This window comes from Monodon monoceros, unplaced genomic scaffold (assembly GCF_005190385.1).
Source record: "Monodon monoceros isolate NGI ecotype Baffin Bay Population unplaced genomic scaffold, NGI_Narwhal_1 Super_Scaffold_7, whole genome shotgun sequence".
Lineage (NCBI taxonomy): Eukaryota > Metazoa > Chordata > Mammalia > Artiodactyla > Monodontidae > Monodon > Monodon monoceros.
Window position 1 is genome coordinate 96,331,372 of NW_021703784.1, and position 18,638 is coordinate 96,350,009.

The window sequence follows — 18,638 nt, forward strand, 5'->3', positions numbered from 1 at the left end:
AACAAAGTTGGGTTTATTGGCTTCTTGCAACAAGGGAGGTGCCCAACATGGGAGCACACCAAGGAGAATGGGGTGCCTCTCAGAAAGAGGGCGTTAGGGAGAGGTTGCTACAGGACTTGAGCTTGGGCTAGGTGATTTGGAGGCGGGCTTGAGGAAGTACAGTTTAGTCCTGGTACCTTCAGGAAGTGGGGCCAGTTCTATGATTTGGTATCTTACATCTTTTTACCTAGGCAGTAGAAGAAACAGAAGGGGCTAGAGCTCTGACTAGCAATGATGCAGCAGTCCTGTTTTGTTAAAGTCGAGACAGAATTCTTGTCATTCTGTATGCATTCAGATCGAGCTGGGCTCTAAGTGGTTTCTGTGGCCCCATAGGCCCTCTGTTCCTCTGTCAGGATGCCTTCCTGCAGTCTCCTGTAACCCCCTTTCTTATAGAACTTGAAGCCACATCTTACCCCCAGAGCAAGAGCCACCAAGGCCACCATGGCACCCACCCGGGAGCCAACAATGGCCCCAACGCTGGGTCCCAAGCCAGCCTGGCTCAAGGGCTTGGCTGACAGGGATGGGTCATTAATATTGGCCTGCTGCCGGTAGTCAGAGCCTTGCAGCCTCACCCAGACCCGCTGACCACTGGAGTCAACCAGGACAGAGAGCCTGTGGGTGCTGCTTCTGTTAAGCAAGGGGGGGCGGGGAATAAATGGGGGCATCTGAACAGCTGTCTGCTGCTGGTCCAAGAGGACCCCAGCCCTGAGGCAGTAGAGGCTTTGGCAGCCATGGCTGAGGTAAGCCTGGTGTTGGCTGTACCCTGCTGGGCATTTCATGGGGAAATCCGTGGGGCTGTCCTGGTAGAACACCTCCTTCATGAGCCCAGGGCTCTGGCCCTTCACAAGGCCAGCCAAGGGGTTGCCCGCCTGGCAGCTGAAGAAACCCCCAAAGGGGACTGCCTGGGCTGTACCCAGCTCTGAGTCACCACTGACACAGACCTTGAGGTCGCCAAAGAGTGTCAGTGGGTAGAAGTGGGAGGGGCAAGCCTGGGACCCAGTGACCGGGTTTGGGTTGCCAGGGCTATACAGGCCTCCAAAGAGGAGGCCCTCAGTGTAGGGCAGGGAGGCCCCAGAGGGCGCGCACCAGGAGGCAGCAAGGCGCACGGCATTCCGATGCTCATGGGTGGCACACGCTGTCGAGCAGCATCGGAAGAAGAGCCAGCACCTTCGGCAGTGCTGCCGGCACTCAGGACTGGCCTCGCTCCACGTCTTTAGCCCGCCGCTCTGCGCGCCGGCCGTGTAGTTGGCCGGGCAAGAGGCTTTGCCGGTGAGCGGGTTCGGGATGTGATAGGCCCGGCAGAGGTGATCGGCATGCCGCCCGGACACGGCCTCGCATTCCTGGAAGACACCGCCGAAGCTGAAGTTGGCGCGGCAGCGGCCTCCGCAAGAACCATCATCCACATTGGCCTGGGGGTCGAAGACGGGAGCCCCAAGCTTCAAGCATCCGGGACACGTGTTGACCGCGTAGCAGCGGTGGATGGCCCAGCGCACGCGCGGCCGCCACCCGGGCCTCTGGGAGCTCGGGCAGCGCCTCCAGCTGGAGCAGCACCGGCAGGGGCGGGCCCGACCTACTGATGGCAGCCAGCCGGTTGCCGATGCCCTCCTGCCACTTCTGTAGGGTGATGCCCAGGTAGAAGGGCACGCCACCGTGGCTGTGCATCTTGGAGGCCACCGGGTTCCGCCCGAGGTTCTGGAGAAGCCGGCTCTGCACCTGCAGGAAACCCCAGCGTTGACCGCGTGGAAGAACAAGGCCGAGGCAGCGTACGTGATGTTGATCTTGTCTCGGGCTTCGCTGTCCACCAGCTCCCGCCTCACCTGGTACTCCTGCACCAAGGCAGCCCTGGCCTCCACGTCGGTGAGAACGTGCGTGCCGTACCTAAGCACAAGCATCTCTGCCAGGTATTCGGCCTCCCGGGTCTGGTTGTTCACCATGTGGTCGCTGAGGGTCAGCAGATGTCGCAGAAAGTCGGGCTGGAAGTCGGGGTTCTCCGGGGCCTTCACAGAGTAGATGCCGTGGTGGATCTGCACCCTGGTCGTGACCGTCTGGTACTCCAGGCTGTACTTCCTGACGTTCTGGCAGTCCACGGAGAACTTACCATTGAGGTCGGGGAGGAAGGAGAGCTCAGCGTTGATGGAGGCGGCCCAGGTGTCAGTGTAGTTGACCCAGTGGTCGATGAGCTCAGTGCGGGTCTCCACTATACTCTCCCGCCGAGGGACCACCTGCACGCGGTCTGGGATGAGGTACTCGCCGTCCTCGGTGGTGAGGCACTGCGAATAGTCTCTCCTGAGCACCAGCCCCAGCTCGACGTTGCGCAGGTTGTCCCAGCCACCTCCTGGCAGCGCCCCCAGCACGGACATATTCAGGGTCTGCCTGCAGCCTTGGAAGCCCGGCGCCCTCTGTTCCCCCATCACACCGCACCCGGCCAAGAGGAGGACCAGCAAGGGCGCAAGGTAAGGCACAGGGCCATGGCTGGAGGAGAGCTTCTCCTGGGCAGCCCACTGCGCCTTAGCTCCTCCAGGGTTGGGGTCGCAGAGGGGAAATTCTCAGCCTGGGAGCTGATGCTAAGTAAGCCTCAAGGCAGTGACTCAGCCCACCTCAAGCCCCTCCCAGGTTCCTCTCCTTGAAGTCTTCAGAGGAGAGAATAGCAGGCAGGTCTCCTATCAGAAGCACCAAGGGGAGTGAAACTAATTCCAGGCTTTGGGTCCGGGAAGGGTAAATTAGAGTGGCGAATTGCCCGAAGGCCCTCTTGAATTCATCTCTGCGAAGAAAATCCAGCCTCATCTGTTGAATACCTGGTATTTCAGTCTCCAACTCTCTCTTGGCCACTGGACACAGTTAGGGTCCTATTATTCCAAGTGTCAAGTTCAGCCTCGGTGAGGAAGTAGCCCAGGAAAACGGGGCCTTTCCCCAGTTGACCTGTGGGCACTGTGTCTAGGAGGTCACATTCGCTCCAGGCTGATTTCCTTGTGGACCTTCAGCAGATATTACAGAAAAGAGCCCCTTTCTGGACTAGAGCAGGTTCAGGGCAGCTCTAAAAAAAAAAAACAAAACCAAGTATGGCTGTGCCAGTGATCCACAGCCCTGACATATGGGCAAGACAGAGCTTCTCAAGGGGGCTTAGCACACTTCACAAACATTCCAGGGCCCAAGAATTTTTCTCCTCTTCCATCTGCTTGGAGCTCTCTAGGGCCCCTGTCCCCCTGCGATCAGCAGCTGGTCTAAATGACACCCTGAGCTAGTGCTTTATAATCCCATTCTAAGATCTCACCAGTCTCTTTTTACACATTAGGAAACAGGCCCAGAGAAGTCAGGGAAAGTACCCAGGGTCACAGTTAGGTACCCAGGAGAGGCAGCATTCGAATCCAGGTTCATCTGATGCCAAAGCACAGTTTCCATCCACTGATCTGGGCTCAGGGCTTCTTCTTCCTATTCAGTGTCAGGGTCTTCTTGATTTTTGTCTCTCCTAGGGCTTTTGGGGTTCAAGAAGGCTCCTGGGGGTTTCCCTGGTGGCGCAGTGGTTGAGAGTCTGCCTGCCGATGCAGGGGACACGGGTTCATGCCCCGGTCCGGGAAGATCCCACATGCCGCGGAGCGGCTGGGCCCGTGAGCCATGGCCGCTGAGCCTGCGCGTCCGGAGCCTGTGCTCCGCAACGGGAGAGGCCACAACAGTGAGAGGCCCGCGTACCGCAAAAAAAAAAAAAAAAAAAAAAAAAGGCTCCTGGAAAGGGCATGTGGGATCACCGAACCCTGTGGTATCACTCCTGGTTACACCTGTTTGCAGTGGTGTGGTTGGGGCAGAGGTCTTTTCTCCCCATCGTGTATGGGAGAGACAGTACTTTCTGGAAGAATAAGTACTGGCCTTGACATCTCAAGATCTGAATTGGAGTCTGGGCTCCGTCATCGCAGCAGCTGAGCCCTCCCACTAGCATGGCTTTCTTCTCTGAGTCCCACTTCCCTCCTCTGTTACATGATGAAAGCAATACAAAGCTCTTCAGGCTTGAGCTATTGGATGTGAGATGCCCAGCAACTTGCCTGGCACAAAATAGGGTGTTCATTCAGTGAAATGGGTTAAGTGACTTGTTTAAGGTCTGAATTCACACCCAAGTTGGTCTGAATCCAAAGTCTAGTGCTCTTTCTACCACCGTGTGGTTCCCTCTGATCTCTATGTTTGCAATTCTTTGATCAAAAAGTTTCATTTATTTATCCTAAGGTAGTTTAGGATGGAGAATTTGCTAGAGACGCAAATTCCCGTTCTCTGGGAAAGCAGTAAATCTTCCCACCCCCCCTCGGTGTATCTTCCTATGACAGGGACAAGTAATCACACTGCTTTCCCACGTTCTGCGCTTGTGACTTAGGAACAAACACCTCAAGTCATAAATTCAAAGCAACTGGAAATGTATCACGTTGGGTGATAGCTCTTTCCCAGGACCTTGGGCAGGTTTGTGGATGTTTTATGGCAGTGGATACAAGAGAAGATAAGCATGCTTTGGTTGAATGGTGGCTAAGCCTTTGCTGACGTGGATCAGATGCCAGCAAGAGGAGGGCAAGGAAAATCGTGACGATGTTTTGTTATCAGCCCTGGGCAGCCCTGGCTGAGACCCGGGGACTAAGAGGGTCAAACGGTGCTCAGCACTCACATCCCCCGGTTGTTCAGAGGCAGTGTAAGGAACACACAGGCAGGACAGCCTTGAGTCAGATGTCAAGGCCCCCGCGGGACCAGGGATAAAAAGTGTGACTTCCTGCAAAACAGGAACAAATAGGACTTTTCTAGCTATTCACTTTTAAAAATCACAACAAATGATTGTTATGGAAAATGAAGAGTCAAGAGATTAGATAAAGTGAAAAGGTCCTCCTTCACCCAGTTCTATTCCCCACAAATAACCACTGTGATCAGGTGGGTATATATCCTTCCAGACATGTCTCCTTGTGTGAACCCAGGCTCATGGACACATACTGTTTTCTTTTGTGAAAGTGGTACCAGGCCGTATGTTGATTTTACTGTGGAGAAATGGATTCCCAGGGAACGTGTGGTGCGCAAGGACTGTAGCAGGGCCAGATCTGAGTCCCTGTGTCCTGACAACCAGGCTCAGTCCAGGCCCCACCCTGCTTCACAGCCTGAGGCAGTGCCAATTCCAGTTGAGAGTCCTAGGGGACACACATGCAATTACCCTGGCAGATAGGCAGAGAAAATAGTCCAAATATTTAACACCCTGCAAGTTGCCGGTGAAGCCAGTCAGAACTGACGCTAGCTGCAAGTGGCCTTCCTGGGGTTACTGGCTAAATATTGGCCCCTGCACGTAGGGGTCTTATGGTCGAAACCAAGTTTGTGTGCCCGACACCAGTGAGGAATTTGGAGAGCAGGAAGGTTTATTGCAGGACGCCAAACAAGGAGAATGGGCAGTGAGCTGCTCAAAAGACCTGAACTCCCCAATAGTCTTGGGGGAAGAATTAAAGGCAGAATTTGGAATGAGGGCTTCAGGTTGTGTGACTTTCTTCTGATTGGTTGGTGGTGAAGTAACAGGGTGATGTCTCTGGAGTCTCAACCTTCTGGTTCCAGCTAGTCTGGGGTCTACATGCTTGCGGTCAGCAGGTGGTTGCTATCATCCACCTGGGTGGGTGGATCTTAGTTTCTGTAGAAGAACTGAGAGGTGTGTATCAGATTGTTATCTATAGCCTTTCAGAAGGAACTAGGAGTCTTGTGACTGTATTAGCCTATTAACTGCTGAGCCTGCTCTTTGGAACTTGGGGAAGGCCTAGAAGACTCAAAACTTGTTTGTTTTTTTCCTACAAACAAGAAACAGGGGACATTGAGGGGCTTTTGTACCCAGGAGAGCTCCAGAGCCCTGTTTGATTTCAGTCTCATTCCACACCCTACTTGTTTCCAGACGCTTATCTGAGGAGGGAATACATGAATGAATGAATGGATGAATGAGGATGCAAAGTGGTCCTAAATAACAACACAGAGGAAGAAACTCCTTTCAATAGAATCACAACATTATTAACTGCAGTATTATCTGTGTATATATTTTTCAAATCAGGACAAGGACCAAGTAATCATGCTGCTTGAAAAAAATCATGCTGCTTGTCAAAGGGAAAGAGGCAATAATGATAAAGAGGTAGCGGGGGAAGTTAGCTGGAGTTTGGCAGAACTGGAACTGGGATAGAGCGTGGCACTTAGTGGCTCTGGGATCTTTGATGAGTGACTTAATCTCCTTGAACTTCTTTTCTGTAAACATCTGTGAATGTGAGGGGGAGGAGAGGAGCACGGTGATTTAACCAAGACTATGCCAATTAAGGGCGAGATAGGCTGAAAAGTCTGGGGGACTTTTAGTCTGGTGTGTTTATAGTTCAATGTCAGGGGCAGCCCAGGGGTCCTAAATTCCAGTCTTAAGGACTCAGTCATCCTGAATTCAAGTTGATGGGGATTCTGGGTTAAACTTCTAAGTGACTCTTATTGCCTCTGTGTGGAAACCCACCCTCACTCTGCCATCGACGCCCAAGAGTCATCTGACCAAGGGACTTGTAGGATAAAGAAACTTCCAGTCCCCACTCCTCCCCTCCTTCCAAAGACACCTGGGAATCCTTGCTTCCTGCACAACCCCTGCCTTTCCTGTGATACTTTTCCTCGTGGATTTTTCCTGGGTCTGCCTCACCTGGCGATGGATACACGTATTCTCTGCAACTTAGCTTGGAGAAGATCCAGAATCATCAAAGAGATGAGGAAAACTGGCAGTGGATACAGAATCTAGAAGAACCCTGACCAGCGTCACTGAATTAACCTGTGTTTATACCATCGTTATATCTTAACCTACAGTGCTTCATGGCTTTGTAGAGGAGGAAAAATAATTTCCCTCCACCTTTCTGAGTTCTTGACTGAGACCCCCTGTAAGAAAAGACAGATTAACAAGAGAAAACCAGGTTTATAATATGTCTACCTCATGTATACATGGGAGATACCCAGGGGGAAATGAATAGCTCAGAGAGGTTGGCTTTAGAATTTAGGCTTAAATATCCTTTTAATAGGAAAAGAAGAGGTGGCCACAAAGGCCTCTTAAGGGAGAACAAGTGACTTTTAGGAAAGATGAATGGGTCCTTAGAAGACAGATGGGAGGTGTGACTGTGATAAAGTTCGTCTGGTTCTGGTGTTGATCTGTAGTCTCCTCTCCTGTGTTGAGTAGTATATCTTCCCTGGATGATTAACTCCTGGGGAGGGGGGTTTATGACAATTGAGTTCCTTTTGGAAGATTTCTCTTTAGACAGATAAGGAAAGTTCAGAGAAAGCCTCTTCCTGCATTTGCTGTTTTCCAAATGCCTTTAGCTTGAAATAAGCAATATACCAAAGCAGCATATTTGGGGACAGTCCGCCCTGCTACCCGTCAGCTTATAGCATTGATTCCCAATGAAGCCTATTAAACATAAAGGTTCTTGGGTTCCACTGAACAGGAACTTTTGAAGATGAGTTCTGAGAATCTGTATTTTGACAAAGTTCTGAGACACAAACTACCTATACTCCCCAGAGCTTACTCTTCACGTTAACCTAGTATTCCAAATCTGTTCATTAGCATAATTTTACTATTCCAGGCGATTCTTGCCTAGACAAGTGGCTTAATTATTCTTTTCAGAATATCCATCAATGCCTCAAGGAAAGCACAACTCCTTTGCCTTGTCTTGCTTTTGCTGCCTGCCTTAGACTGTTGTGTTGTGATCTCTACCCAGTCCTAGTCAAGACAACCCTCCCTCTCCATTGAGGGACCTGCCTTAAACCAAACTTCCAGTTCTCACTAACTCTAACCTTGCCTTTCCCTCTCTGAGACACTGCCAAACCTCTGCTGAGATGGAGTCCTCCCTGTCTCATCAGCTGGTTACTTTTTGATGGTATTTGGGGAGCTGGCATTCCCCGGACCCCAGGAGATTCTATGGCACAGCTGGATTTGAGAACTACCGGACAAAACTAAGTCCAAATTGCTGAGCCTAACGTACAAGGTCCCCAGTAGCCTGACTGTTGCCTCACTTACAAACCAATTGTCCACTGACTCATCTTTACAAACCATACACTTTAGCCCATGCTTTTGTGTCTTTAGATACTTTGTGCTTTTATCCAGGCTCTTCTCTCTGCTCATCCTTCTATATCTCAGCATCTTTTTCTCACCGTTGTTGTAACCAGTCTCCAGTGATGGTCCCCAATTAACCACCCCTCCCAGGATTCATGCCCCTGTGAGGTCCTATCCCACAGTGAATCTGGGCTGGCCCTGTGACTCATTTTAACTAATTCAATGTGGCAGACATTAAGCTGTGTCATCACTAGGGCCTAAATGTAAGACCTGGAAACCTGCACTCCTGAGAGCCCTGAACCATCCAGCTATTCTCCCGGAGAGGCCATACAGAGAGGGAGAGACCATGTGACTATTTGGAGAGATGCACGGCCTGCTCTGCCAGTGTCCTGGTTTAGCTCAGCCTTCGTGCCGTCTCCATGGAGGCTATGTAGGAGCTCCCAGCCAACCTCCCATGGAAGGAAAAAGTGCCCGGCTGAACCCAGTCAAAGCACAGAAGAGTGAATGATAAAGAATTGTTGTTTGAAGCCAGTAAATTTTGTGGTGGCTAGTTGCACAGCAGTAGTCAACCAAATATGAACTTTCAAGCCTTATCTCAAAAACCACTCCTTTATGGGCTTTTTGCATTGTCTCACTCAACTACCTTCCCATTTCCACCGTGGGAAGTAGAAATCACCTAGTTCCCTGCTGGAGTCGAAAGGAACACATTCAGCTTCCTGAGTGGAAACTTTGATTTTTTTCTGGTCTCCTCCTGAAGAGTATTCCATGAATTCAACCTGTTTTGCGGCCAATGGGCCTTTTTAGGTGAGACTAGCAATTTAGGGAAAACTCCACCAAGGGTCAGAACAATTTGTGATGTGCACTGCAAGCCAGTAGATCAAATGTGCGTTACGCTGATAAAATCACTATCCTGATACATCCTGCTGTCCTGAGAGGTTTTTGTTTTTTGGGTTTTTTTTTTTTTCGCCCTGCCGCATGGCATGTGGGATATTAGTTCCCCTGCAGTGGAGGTGCGGAGCCCTAACCACTGGACCACCAGCAGATTCCCCTGAGAGCTTTTACATTTTTAAAAAATATTATTACTTTCATTATTAAAATTTTTTTTGTATTGAAATATAGTTGGTTTACAATGTTGTGTTAGTTTCAGGTGTACAGCAAAGTGATTCCATTTTATATATATATTCTTTTTTAGATTCTTTTCCATTATAGGTTATTACAGATATTAAATATAGTTCCCTGTGCTATACAGTATGTCCTTGTTGGTTATCTGTTTTATATATAGTACTGTGTATATTTTAATCCCAAACTCCTAATTTATTCCCCATCCCCCTTCTCCTGGAATCGTAGCTTTTAATCTCTCAAGTCACCGGGTTATGGTTTATCTGATAGAGGCTGGGATAACTTTTGAGAGGATGTGGGCATACAACCACAGGGGCAAGCGTAAGGGGAAAAAACGTGAAGGATGGCGGTGGCTTTCCACCCTCTTGGTTTATGGTGCAGGCTTTCGATCGAGGTTTTACCCTCTGAGCATACTTCTGCCAGTTTTAAAAGCCGAGTAGCAATAAAATAAAAGGCTCCCTCTAGTGGTTGAGTAGTTGATTTTATTCTGGAAGCCGGGAGTGCTCCTCCCTGCGTCGTGGGCATTGTTGACCAGCAGAGGGCAGTGCAGACAGCAAGAGACATCAGTTGGCAGGCTCTTTTATGAGCTATAATGAATTTTATTTTTCTTCAATTATGGTAAAAACCACGTAACATAAAATTTACCCCCTTACCTTTTCTAATTGTATAGTTCAGTAGTGTTAAGTATATTCGCAATGTTGGCAACCAATCTCCAGAATGTTTCCTCTTGCAAAACTGAAACTCTGCACTCATTAAACAGCTCACCATTCCCCCGCCCCCATCCCTCCCCTCCAGTCGCTGGCAACACCTTTCTACTTTCTGTCTGGATGAATCTGATTACTCTAGATACCTCAGAGAAGTGGAACCGTACAGTGTTTGTCTTTTTGTGACTGGCTTATTTCACTTAGCTTCATGTCTTCAAGGTTTATTCGTGCTGTAACATGTGTCAGAATTTCCTTCCACTTTTCGGAGCAACTATTTTTGCACGTCTCCTCTCCTTGATTCAACACGTCAGGGTATGTCATGTATTTGTAAACGGGGGCATCACCGTCTCCCTTCAATTCTTTCCTGTGCCAGCCACATACACGTGTTTACTGTGCAGCCTGGTGCTACCGACGTGGCATTCACGGAAGGATGGAGCGGGAAAACTGATACATTTCACCGGGCCATCCCCGCAGAGGGCATTCTGGCCATCCGTATAAGAACCAGGACGTTGTTCATACTCTGCCTTTGATTCAGTGTCTCCACTGAATTCTGGGAATTCATTTAGAAGAAATGGTTCAAGGAGGCAAAGAGTATTCACATTCAAAATATTTAGAGTGATACATGAAAGCATGGTAGAAATTGGTCTCCTTGATGATTTCACATTTCAATCTCAGGGTCCGGGTTACACCTGCAGGGATATTTTAGTCTCATCTTGGCTTAAGTACAATGCACACACTGTCTTGTTCCCAAGATATTATTTGTTCAACGAAATCGGTGTACTCTGTGTAAACTGCTTTTACGTGAATCCAAACTACTCAGAGGGTTCTTAAATTACATTAAGCAAATATTTCTTTTAATCAAATACGTTTTTCCTTTTTTATTAAAGAACACTTACCGAACAACAGCTATGTGAAAAACACTGTACTGGGCACTCCAGAAACACAAGCAAGCAAGAAGCTTTAGTGTCTTCATTATTTACCTATATACCCATTCATTAAACTACAGTCCCAGGCCTTTTTTTTTTTTTTTTTTTTTTTTGGCTGCGGCGTGCGGCTTGCAGGATCTTAGTTCCCCGACCAGGGACTGAACCCAAGCCACAGCAGTGAAAGCACCAAGTCCTAACCACTGGACCACCATGGAACTCCCCCCACGTCTTTATTTGACATCATTTCTTTTTCTGGAGAAATTTCCAAGGGCACACACTTCCACAGGTGCCATCCACAGGGCATGGCCATCTATTTCAGGCTTTGACTGACCTTTTGTATAACTGGGAAGTTGTGGTCCACATGGGCATACACAGGAAAACTCAGTTTATTCAGAGCCTGGATCTGATAGTAGAAGATATGGGGAAGTAGAAGATACGGGACAAGGTTCTTGGTACTCAGGCATGGCACCTCCATCACAGCTCTCAGGGTCCAGGTCTCAGGATTCCCATCAGGTCCCAGCAGAAAGAAGTTGGGGAGGGTCTGGATACTGTGCTTCATAAATCTTAGGCTCCTCTCATTCCCACAAAAATGCCAAAATTCATTCACCAAGGCAGCGAGTAACATCCAGGGATGAAAGTTTAAACATCTCTTATATAAATTCTCTTATATAAATTCACATATAAGAGATATCATATAATATTTGTCTTTGACTTACTTCACTTAGTATGATAATCTCTAGGTCTATCCATGTTGCTGCAAATGGCATTATTTCATTCTTTTTTATGGCTGAGTAATATTCCATTGAATACATGTATAATACAGTGGGATGTATATGTGTGTGTGTGTGTGTGTGTATCACATCTTCTTTATCCATTCATCTGTTCATGGACATTTAGGTTGCTTCCATGTCTTGGCTATTATAAATAGTGCAGAAATTACGTGTGTCATTTCTGGGTAGAAAGCCCTAAGAATCAATGCACAATATACCATCCTTTTGATTTTCCCTTCTGCCATGGTGGGCAGCTACATTTGAAATGGTTCCAGAATGGGGATACATGGGATAGAGTCTCCATCTGAATTGCAAAAGTGATCAAGAGTAAGAGAGAAATCATCTTTGTCTGTTTTTTTTTTAGTATTTATTTATTTGGCTGTGCCGGGTCTTAGTTGCGGCACATAGGATTTTTTAGTTGTGGCATGTGGGATCTAGTTCCCTGACCAGGGATCGAACCTGAGCCCCTGCATTGGGAGCATGGAGTCTTAACCACTGGACCATCAGGGAAGTCCCTCAGCTTTGTCTTTTTAAGGCATTGAGATTTTGGAGTTGGCACTGCAATATAATTCAGACTATCTTGATTAATATACCTTCCATAGTAACTTTGCACAGCCTCTCATTAACCATTAGCTTTAGCATAGTCTGACATCCTTGATATGACTTACAAGACTTTATATAATTTTTTCCTTGCTTAACTAGTCAGCCTCATGTCTCACCATGTCCTTCTTCCTACCTGTGCTCCAGATTATCCTGTACTTTCTGTTCAGTGCATATGTTAAGCTCTGTTTTGCTTCAGGCCTAGAACACTGCTTGCTATTACCTTTGCTCAGAGCATTCTCTCCCCCATCTTTCTCTGCTTGGCTTGCTTCCACTCATCCTTCAAGTCTTTCCTAACACCACTTAGACTTAGGGACCAAAGTGGTATACAGCTCTCCTCCCTGTAATGCAGCTGCATTATTGTGACATAGTCTACTGAACAAGGCAGCCTTTGCCTGTCTTGTTCAGTACTGTTTCCCCAGCATCTGAGCACATAGTAAGTGCTCAATAAATACTGCTTGAATGGATGAATAAGTGAAAAATATGATTCCTTTTTTTGGAATACTCTTCATCCCCTTTTGATCTGGTCAACTCTTAAATGTCCCCTCTTTTCTCAGCTTAGATACCATCTCCTCCAGAATCTTTGCTTTCATCATCTGAAAAATAATGCCTGTGAAATTTTAAAGTATCAAAGCTCTTCCAGGAATATAACACCCGATAAATATTGGGACTGCACGTCCCCTAGGAAATTTTTCATTTTTTTAAAATACAAATCAGTAGGAAACCAGAAGGTACTTTACAGAAATGTTCTGTTTTGCTAACCAGATTGGACAGTCACCTAAACTGTAAAGAAATGGCCACGTATGTTCATTATCCAACTCATGAGTCCTTGGGTTTGGAAGTGCTGGGAGGTGAATTCTTTGAATATAGCAGAGAGGAAGACAGTTCCTGCAGTATCTCAGCATTCACAAAAATAAGATGGTCTGCATGCTTGCCCTTAACTGATTTGGTGAGGGCAACATTTTTTATAACCTCATCCAAGTTGGATTGTAAACCTACAGGAGAAGGAAAGAGAAGCAAGATTCTCAGGATAAGCCACTGTGTTGAAAGAACAGTGAACTTTGGATCCCCAAAGAGTGACTTAAAGTCTTAGTTCTTTAAGTCTTAGTTCACCCAGTAGCTGTGTGATCTTGGAGGAGCTGCCTCACTTCCCTGATTCTCAGTTTCCACATATGTACAGTAGGGATGGACAATATCACCTCACCTGTCTACCTCACATGGATTTTGTGAGGATCAGATATTTTGAAAACTAATAACAGCATGAGAGTCTCTGCTGCCAACTCCCTTACTTTTCACTCTCACCCCGTCTCCCCACCTTGCTCCCTCAGGAATCTTGGGCACAAGTCTAAAAGAAATCATAAATCAGATAAATAGATAAATGTGTATAGATACAGGTATAATTTTACCTGAAAACTTCACATTCCTTGGAATGTCCTTCTCATCTACTATAAATTTGTGAATTCTAACATTCTTTAATAATCTACCTCACTGGGACTTCAAGTTTGATACCTTCATTGATTTCTGTTTATTTTGAACGCTGACATGTAACTATATTAAATATTAAAATATTTAATATATTAATATAAATATATTAAATTAATTTAATAATTAATCTAATTATTGGATTATATATAATATATACAAGTTAAATATATATTAATTATTAAATTAATATATAATTATTAACTTATAATATATGTAAATATATTAAACACTCCAATTAAAAGGCAATCCCTACTTCTCTTGCAGGTGGCAGCTTAAAATAACTTTCCCAGGAAAGGATGTGCTGATCTCCAGCTGCTGGAGGAGATTAGGAGCCACTTGTACGTTCTCCTAGCCGCCTGCATGTATACTCCCTTGCTCTTGTTATTACAATTATATAGTTATTTGTATAGTTATTTCCTTTTTCTTTTTATACTGAGGTATAGTTGATGTACAATATTATATAAGCTACTGGTGTATAACATAGTGATTCACAATTTTTAAAGGTTATATGCCATTTAGAGTAGTTATAATACATTGGCTATATTCCCTGCATTGTACAATATATCCTTGTAGCTTATTTTATACATAATAGTTTGTACCTCTTAATTCCTTTCCCCTGTTTTGCCCCTCCGCAATTCCTTTCCCCAGTGGTAGGTAACCACTAGTTTGTTCTCCATATCTGTGAGTATGCTTCCTTTTTGTTATATCCACTAGTTTGTTGTATTTGTAGATTTTACATATAAGTGACATCATACAGTATTTGTCTTTCTCTGTCTAACTTATCTCACTTAGCATAATGCCCTCCAAGTCTGTCCATTGCAAATGGCAAGATTTCATTCTTTCTTATGGCTGAGTAGTATTTTATTGTATATACATCCCACATTTTCTTTATTCATGCATCTGTTGATGGACAAGTGTTGTTACTTCCTTATTATCCCTGTCCCCTTCTTTTCTTTTTAATTAATTAATTTATTTATTTATTTTTGGCTGTGTTGGGTCTTTGTTGCTGCACGCGGGCTTTCTCTAGTTGCAGCGAGCGGGGGCTACTCTTCGATGCGGTGCACGGGCTTCTCTTGTTGCGGAACGTGGGCTCTAGGCGGGTGGGCTCAGTAGTTGTGGCTCGCAGGCTCTAGAGCGCAGGCTCAGTAGTTGTGGCGCACAGGCTTAGATGCTCCGCGGCATGTCGGATCTTCCTGGATCAGGGCTCGAACCCGTGTCCCCTGCATTGGCAGGCGGCTTCTTAACCACCACCACCAGGGAAGCCCCTCCCTGTCCCCTCTGACTAGGGGACTCCGGAGGGTACAGCCTATCTGTGTCTTGTCTCCGCCTACCTCCTTAGTGCTTGGCACAGAACCTGGCTATTAGTAGGCACTGAATGAGGAGCAAATGAGAACCAATAATTCTGAAGTCTCCACCAGTGACCCCCTTAGTCCACAGAATACTGACTGTAGCTGATGTCCATATGTATGTTGTTTGGAAAATTCCGGGATATGATTGTCACACTATTCAAATAAATACCATGTCAGCATATCCTCCCTAATGTCTGAGAGAATAATCAAAGCTAACTTTGGACGTAAGTTTGCACGCTTGTTTGATTTGAGGAGATAACCTGTAAAAATCACCTCTGCCATGAAATCTTATCTGGGAAAGACTGGAGTGTTTCAGAGTCAGATAAATGTGAGTCAGGCAAACCTCAGCTCTACTATTTGCTAGTCTTTGCTCATCCTTTCCAGGCCTCAGCCCCCCTATTCATAATCTTTGAATATTGGTGTCTCCTTCCAGGAATATTATGAGGTTAAGGTGAAAGGGCATGATTGAGTCATGGGATGCTGGCCCCCATAGACTGTTATCACAATAGAGGTTGAGCTTCATACTCCCCCATAGAAGCTCCCATCTTTACCTTCATGGACTCAGGGGTTTTTTCCCCTCGGGGATTTCTCCAATGTTCTCAGCATCTGGATACCATCTAAGGCAAGCATTTTGGCTGAAACATTAATCTAGATAAAGGACCAAGAAACATTAAGGAAATGAGAAGAGCTGGGAGAAGGGAGACTCAAAATCATCCTGTGTAATGGTCCAGGGCTCCAGCAACATCACTGAGTTCTCTGGGACCATTAAGATGGTCTCCAAATTGATAAGGAGGATTCCACTGGTGAAGTTTTCCACTTCTGTTGGTAATTTCACTACCCTTATTTCCACTAACTACTCATGCATTTGAAAGGATAGAATCTTCTTTTTACCGTGTTCCCCTTCATAGTCCCCAAATAAGCTATTCCGAGGGAATGTGACTGCTTTGGGGAGGAATTTGTAACTTTGCACACGCTTAGCAGATTGGGCAACATAAGGATCCTGAGATCCTTGAGAGAGAAGCATAAAGAGAGGAGGAGGAGATGAGGGACTAAGCATAAATTTGCACATTTCTAAATTATGACTGCAACACCATGAGTCTGACCTATGCAAAGATTCACAGCATCACAGCCTCTGTAGAGATTGCATCCACACCTCCCCCTCTCCACTTCTCCTGAAAACCTCAGGTTACCACACATGAAGACTCCCTTTTCTTTTGGCCAAGTATGATTTGGGTAAACTGCATAAGGCCTATGCGTCCAGCTTTCCAGCCTTTGTAGTTATTTTCCAGGTAAAAGGCATTTCGTTGTTGCACATTTAGTCTGCAGAATCTGGTGAGCTGAGCCTTGTTTAACACTGATGCGGAATAAATAAATGATGCTCTACTGCCAAGACCTGATTTTTGCAACCTGTTCTCTTGGAAAAATGTGCATTGAAAATTGAACCACAAACTCAGTAGGTCTGGGTTAGGGCTAATTGCTTCAGGTAGGAAATGCAGTCATTATGCTGTCACTGTAGTTGACCTGGCATGTCATTAGTGTGAGAATATGTTAAGGGAAACTCAAAATTGGAGTTGGGAAGCCATGAAGGGAGGGCTTTCATGCACATGCTGCTCATTGCAGCTTGCATAGTTCAGCAGGAAGAAGGAAGATTTCCTCTTACCCAGCAACGCAGGCTCCCCTGGTCTGCAACCAAGAAGATCCTCCGCCACTTCGATCTCTCATTGTCCTCCAATGAATTTTTGTTTAGAACAACCCCGCCCAACTTTCTCCTTTCCTCTATAAAAGAATGCTCTCCTCTTTTATTCTCTGGACTTGTCTATGTTTTTGTTTGTTTGTTTTTGTGGTACGCGGACCTCTCACTGCTGCGGCCTCTCCCGTTGCGGAGCACAGGCTCTGGACGCGCAGGCTCATCGGCCACGGCTCACAGGCCCAGCCGCTCCGCGGCATGTGGCATCCTCCCGGACCGGGACATGAACCCGTGTCCCCTGCATCGCAGGTGGACTCTCAACCACTGCGCCACCAGGGAAGTCCCTGGACTTGTCTATGTTTTAACCATAGTTTGCTTGTCCTGAAATGCAATTCCTCTGCTATTCCCAAATAAACTCTTTTTTTTTTGCTTACCTAAAATTGCCCTTTGTTCTGTTTTAGGCTGATATTTCCAAAAGAAGAGCAACTGAAAGGGCAAACTGACCTTGTCTAGTGAGCAAATAATAAAACAGTAATGCATAATGTATTGCAAAAATGTCATGACCAGGAGAAAACCTGACAGGGGCAGAAAATTAAAAAAAAAAAAAAAAAGGCAGGTAAATTTAGAAGACTTCAACTGGACTCATGTCAGATTTTCCTCCAGGGCAGGAGTGGAGGAAATTCACATTCCTCCTGGTGACAAGCAGCTGACGTAAATAGTGATGCGGGTATGGCGGGCTGGCTTTCACTCAATGGCATTCAGGAGAGTATGTGACACACTCAAGGGGACAGCAACTTATTGAGCTCTGATTGTTGCCTTGTGGGCAGAAGGTCTCGTTTGGCCAGATCTGAGATTTCAAGAGAACTGTGAATGTGATTATGTATCAAAATGACCTTTTTTTTTTTTTTTAATGTTAGCATCTGAACCAATTATTTCTTGAATCGCCATATGTGCCTCAATCAACAGACGTATCAGAGAGCTTCGGAGGATGAGCCTCCTTCCTCTCCACCACCCCGTCACTTGTTACTAAGCACGTTTCTGCTGAATGTGCTAGGTTACGGGTGGTGTGGGGCTGCAGGAAAGGGAGGAAGACCCACAGGGACGGGGCACAGCTTGCTGACCTCAAGGAGCTCATGGTGTAGTAGTGACATAAGATAAGGGCAACAACTTTAATAAAAGTGTAACAGGTGTAGAATAATATTCAGCCATAAAAAGAATGAAATTTTGCCATTTACAACAACATGGATGGACCTGGAGTGTATTATGCTTTGTGAAGTAGGTCAGACAGAGAAAGACAAATACTGTGTGATATCACTTATATGCGGAACCTGAAAAATAAAAGAAAGGAACTGATATTACAAAACGGAAGCAGACTCCCAGATATAGAGAACAGACTGGTGGTTACCAGTGGGGAGAGGGAAAGGGGGAAGGGCAAAATAGAGGTAGGGGATGAAGAGGTACAAACTACTGTGTATAAAATAAATAAGCTGTGAGGATATATCATACAGCAAAGGGAATGTAGCTCTTCTTTTGTAACAACTTTAAATGGAGTATAATCTGTAAAAAGTTTGGATCACTATGTTGTACAGCTGAAACTAATACAATATTGTAAATCAACTGTACTGCAATCGTTTTTTTTTCATTTGAAATAAATGTGAACATTAAAAAAAAGTGTAACTGATGGAAAAATTTCCCTCGTAAACTACAATCGCTATCTAAAGAGGAGAAATTTTTAGGAGAAATTGCAATGTCTCTGCAAATTCTTTTTTTTTAAGCTGTGTATCCTAATAGCTGCTGGAAAGGCAAAATGATGGGACTTAACTTGAGTTAGTGACACACAAGAGCCAACTTCCTCTGCACAATAGAGAGAGAAGGACTTGGAGTTCTACTAGGTGATCCAGAAGGG

The 18,638-nt window shown here is 46.0% G+C and overlaps 1 protein-coding gene across 1 annotated transcript; it reads right to left on the reverse strand.

Annotated features, from left to right (window-relative positions):
* Positions 1–347: 347 nt before the first annotated feature.
* LOC114887615 (macrophage-expressed gene 1 protein-like) lies at positions 348–2,450 on the reverse strand. Its single transcript, XM_029209401.1, has one exon. It carries the CDS (start codon positions 2,448–2,450, stop codon positions 348–350), a length of 2,103 nt encoding a protein of 700 aa, XP_029065234.1.
* Positions 2,451–18,638: the final 16,188 nt, after the last annotated feature.

Coding starts and splice junctions, on each gene's coding strand:
- LOC114887615 (XM_029209401.1), bottom strand. CDS start 2,450: ATGGGGGAACAGAGGGCGCCGGGCTTCCAAGGCTGCAGGCAGACCCTG.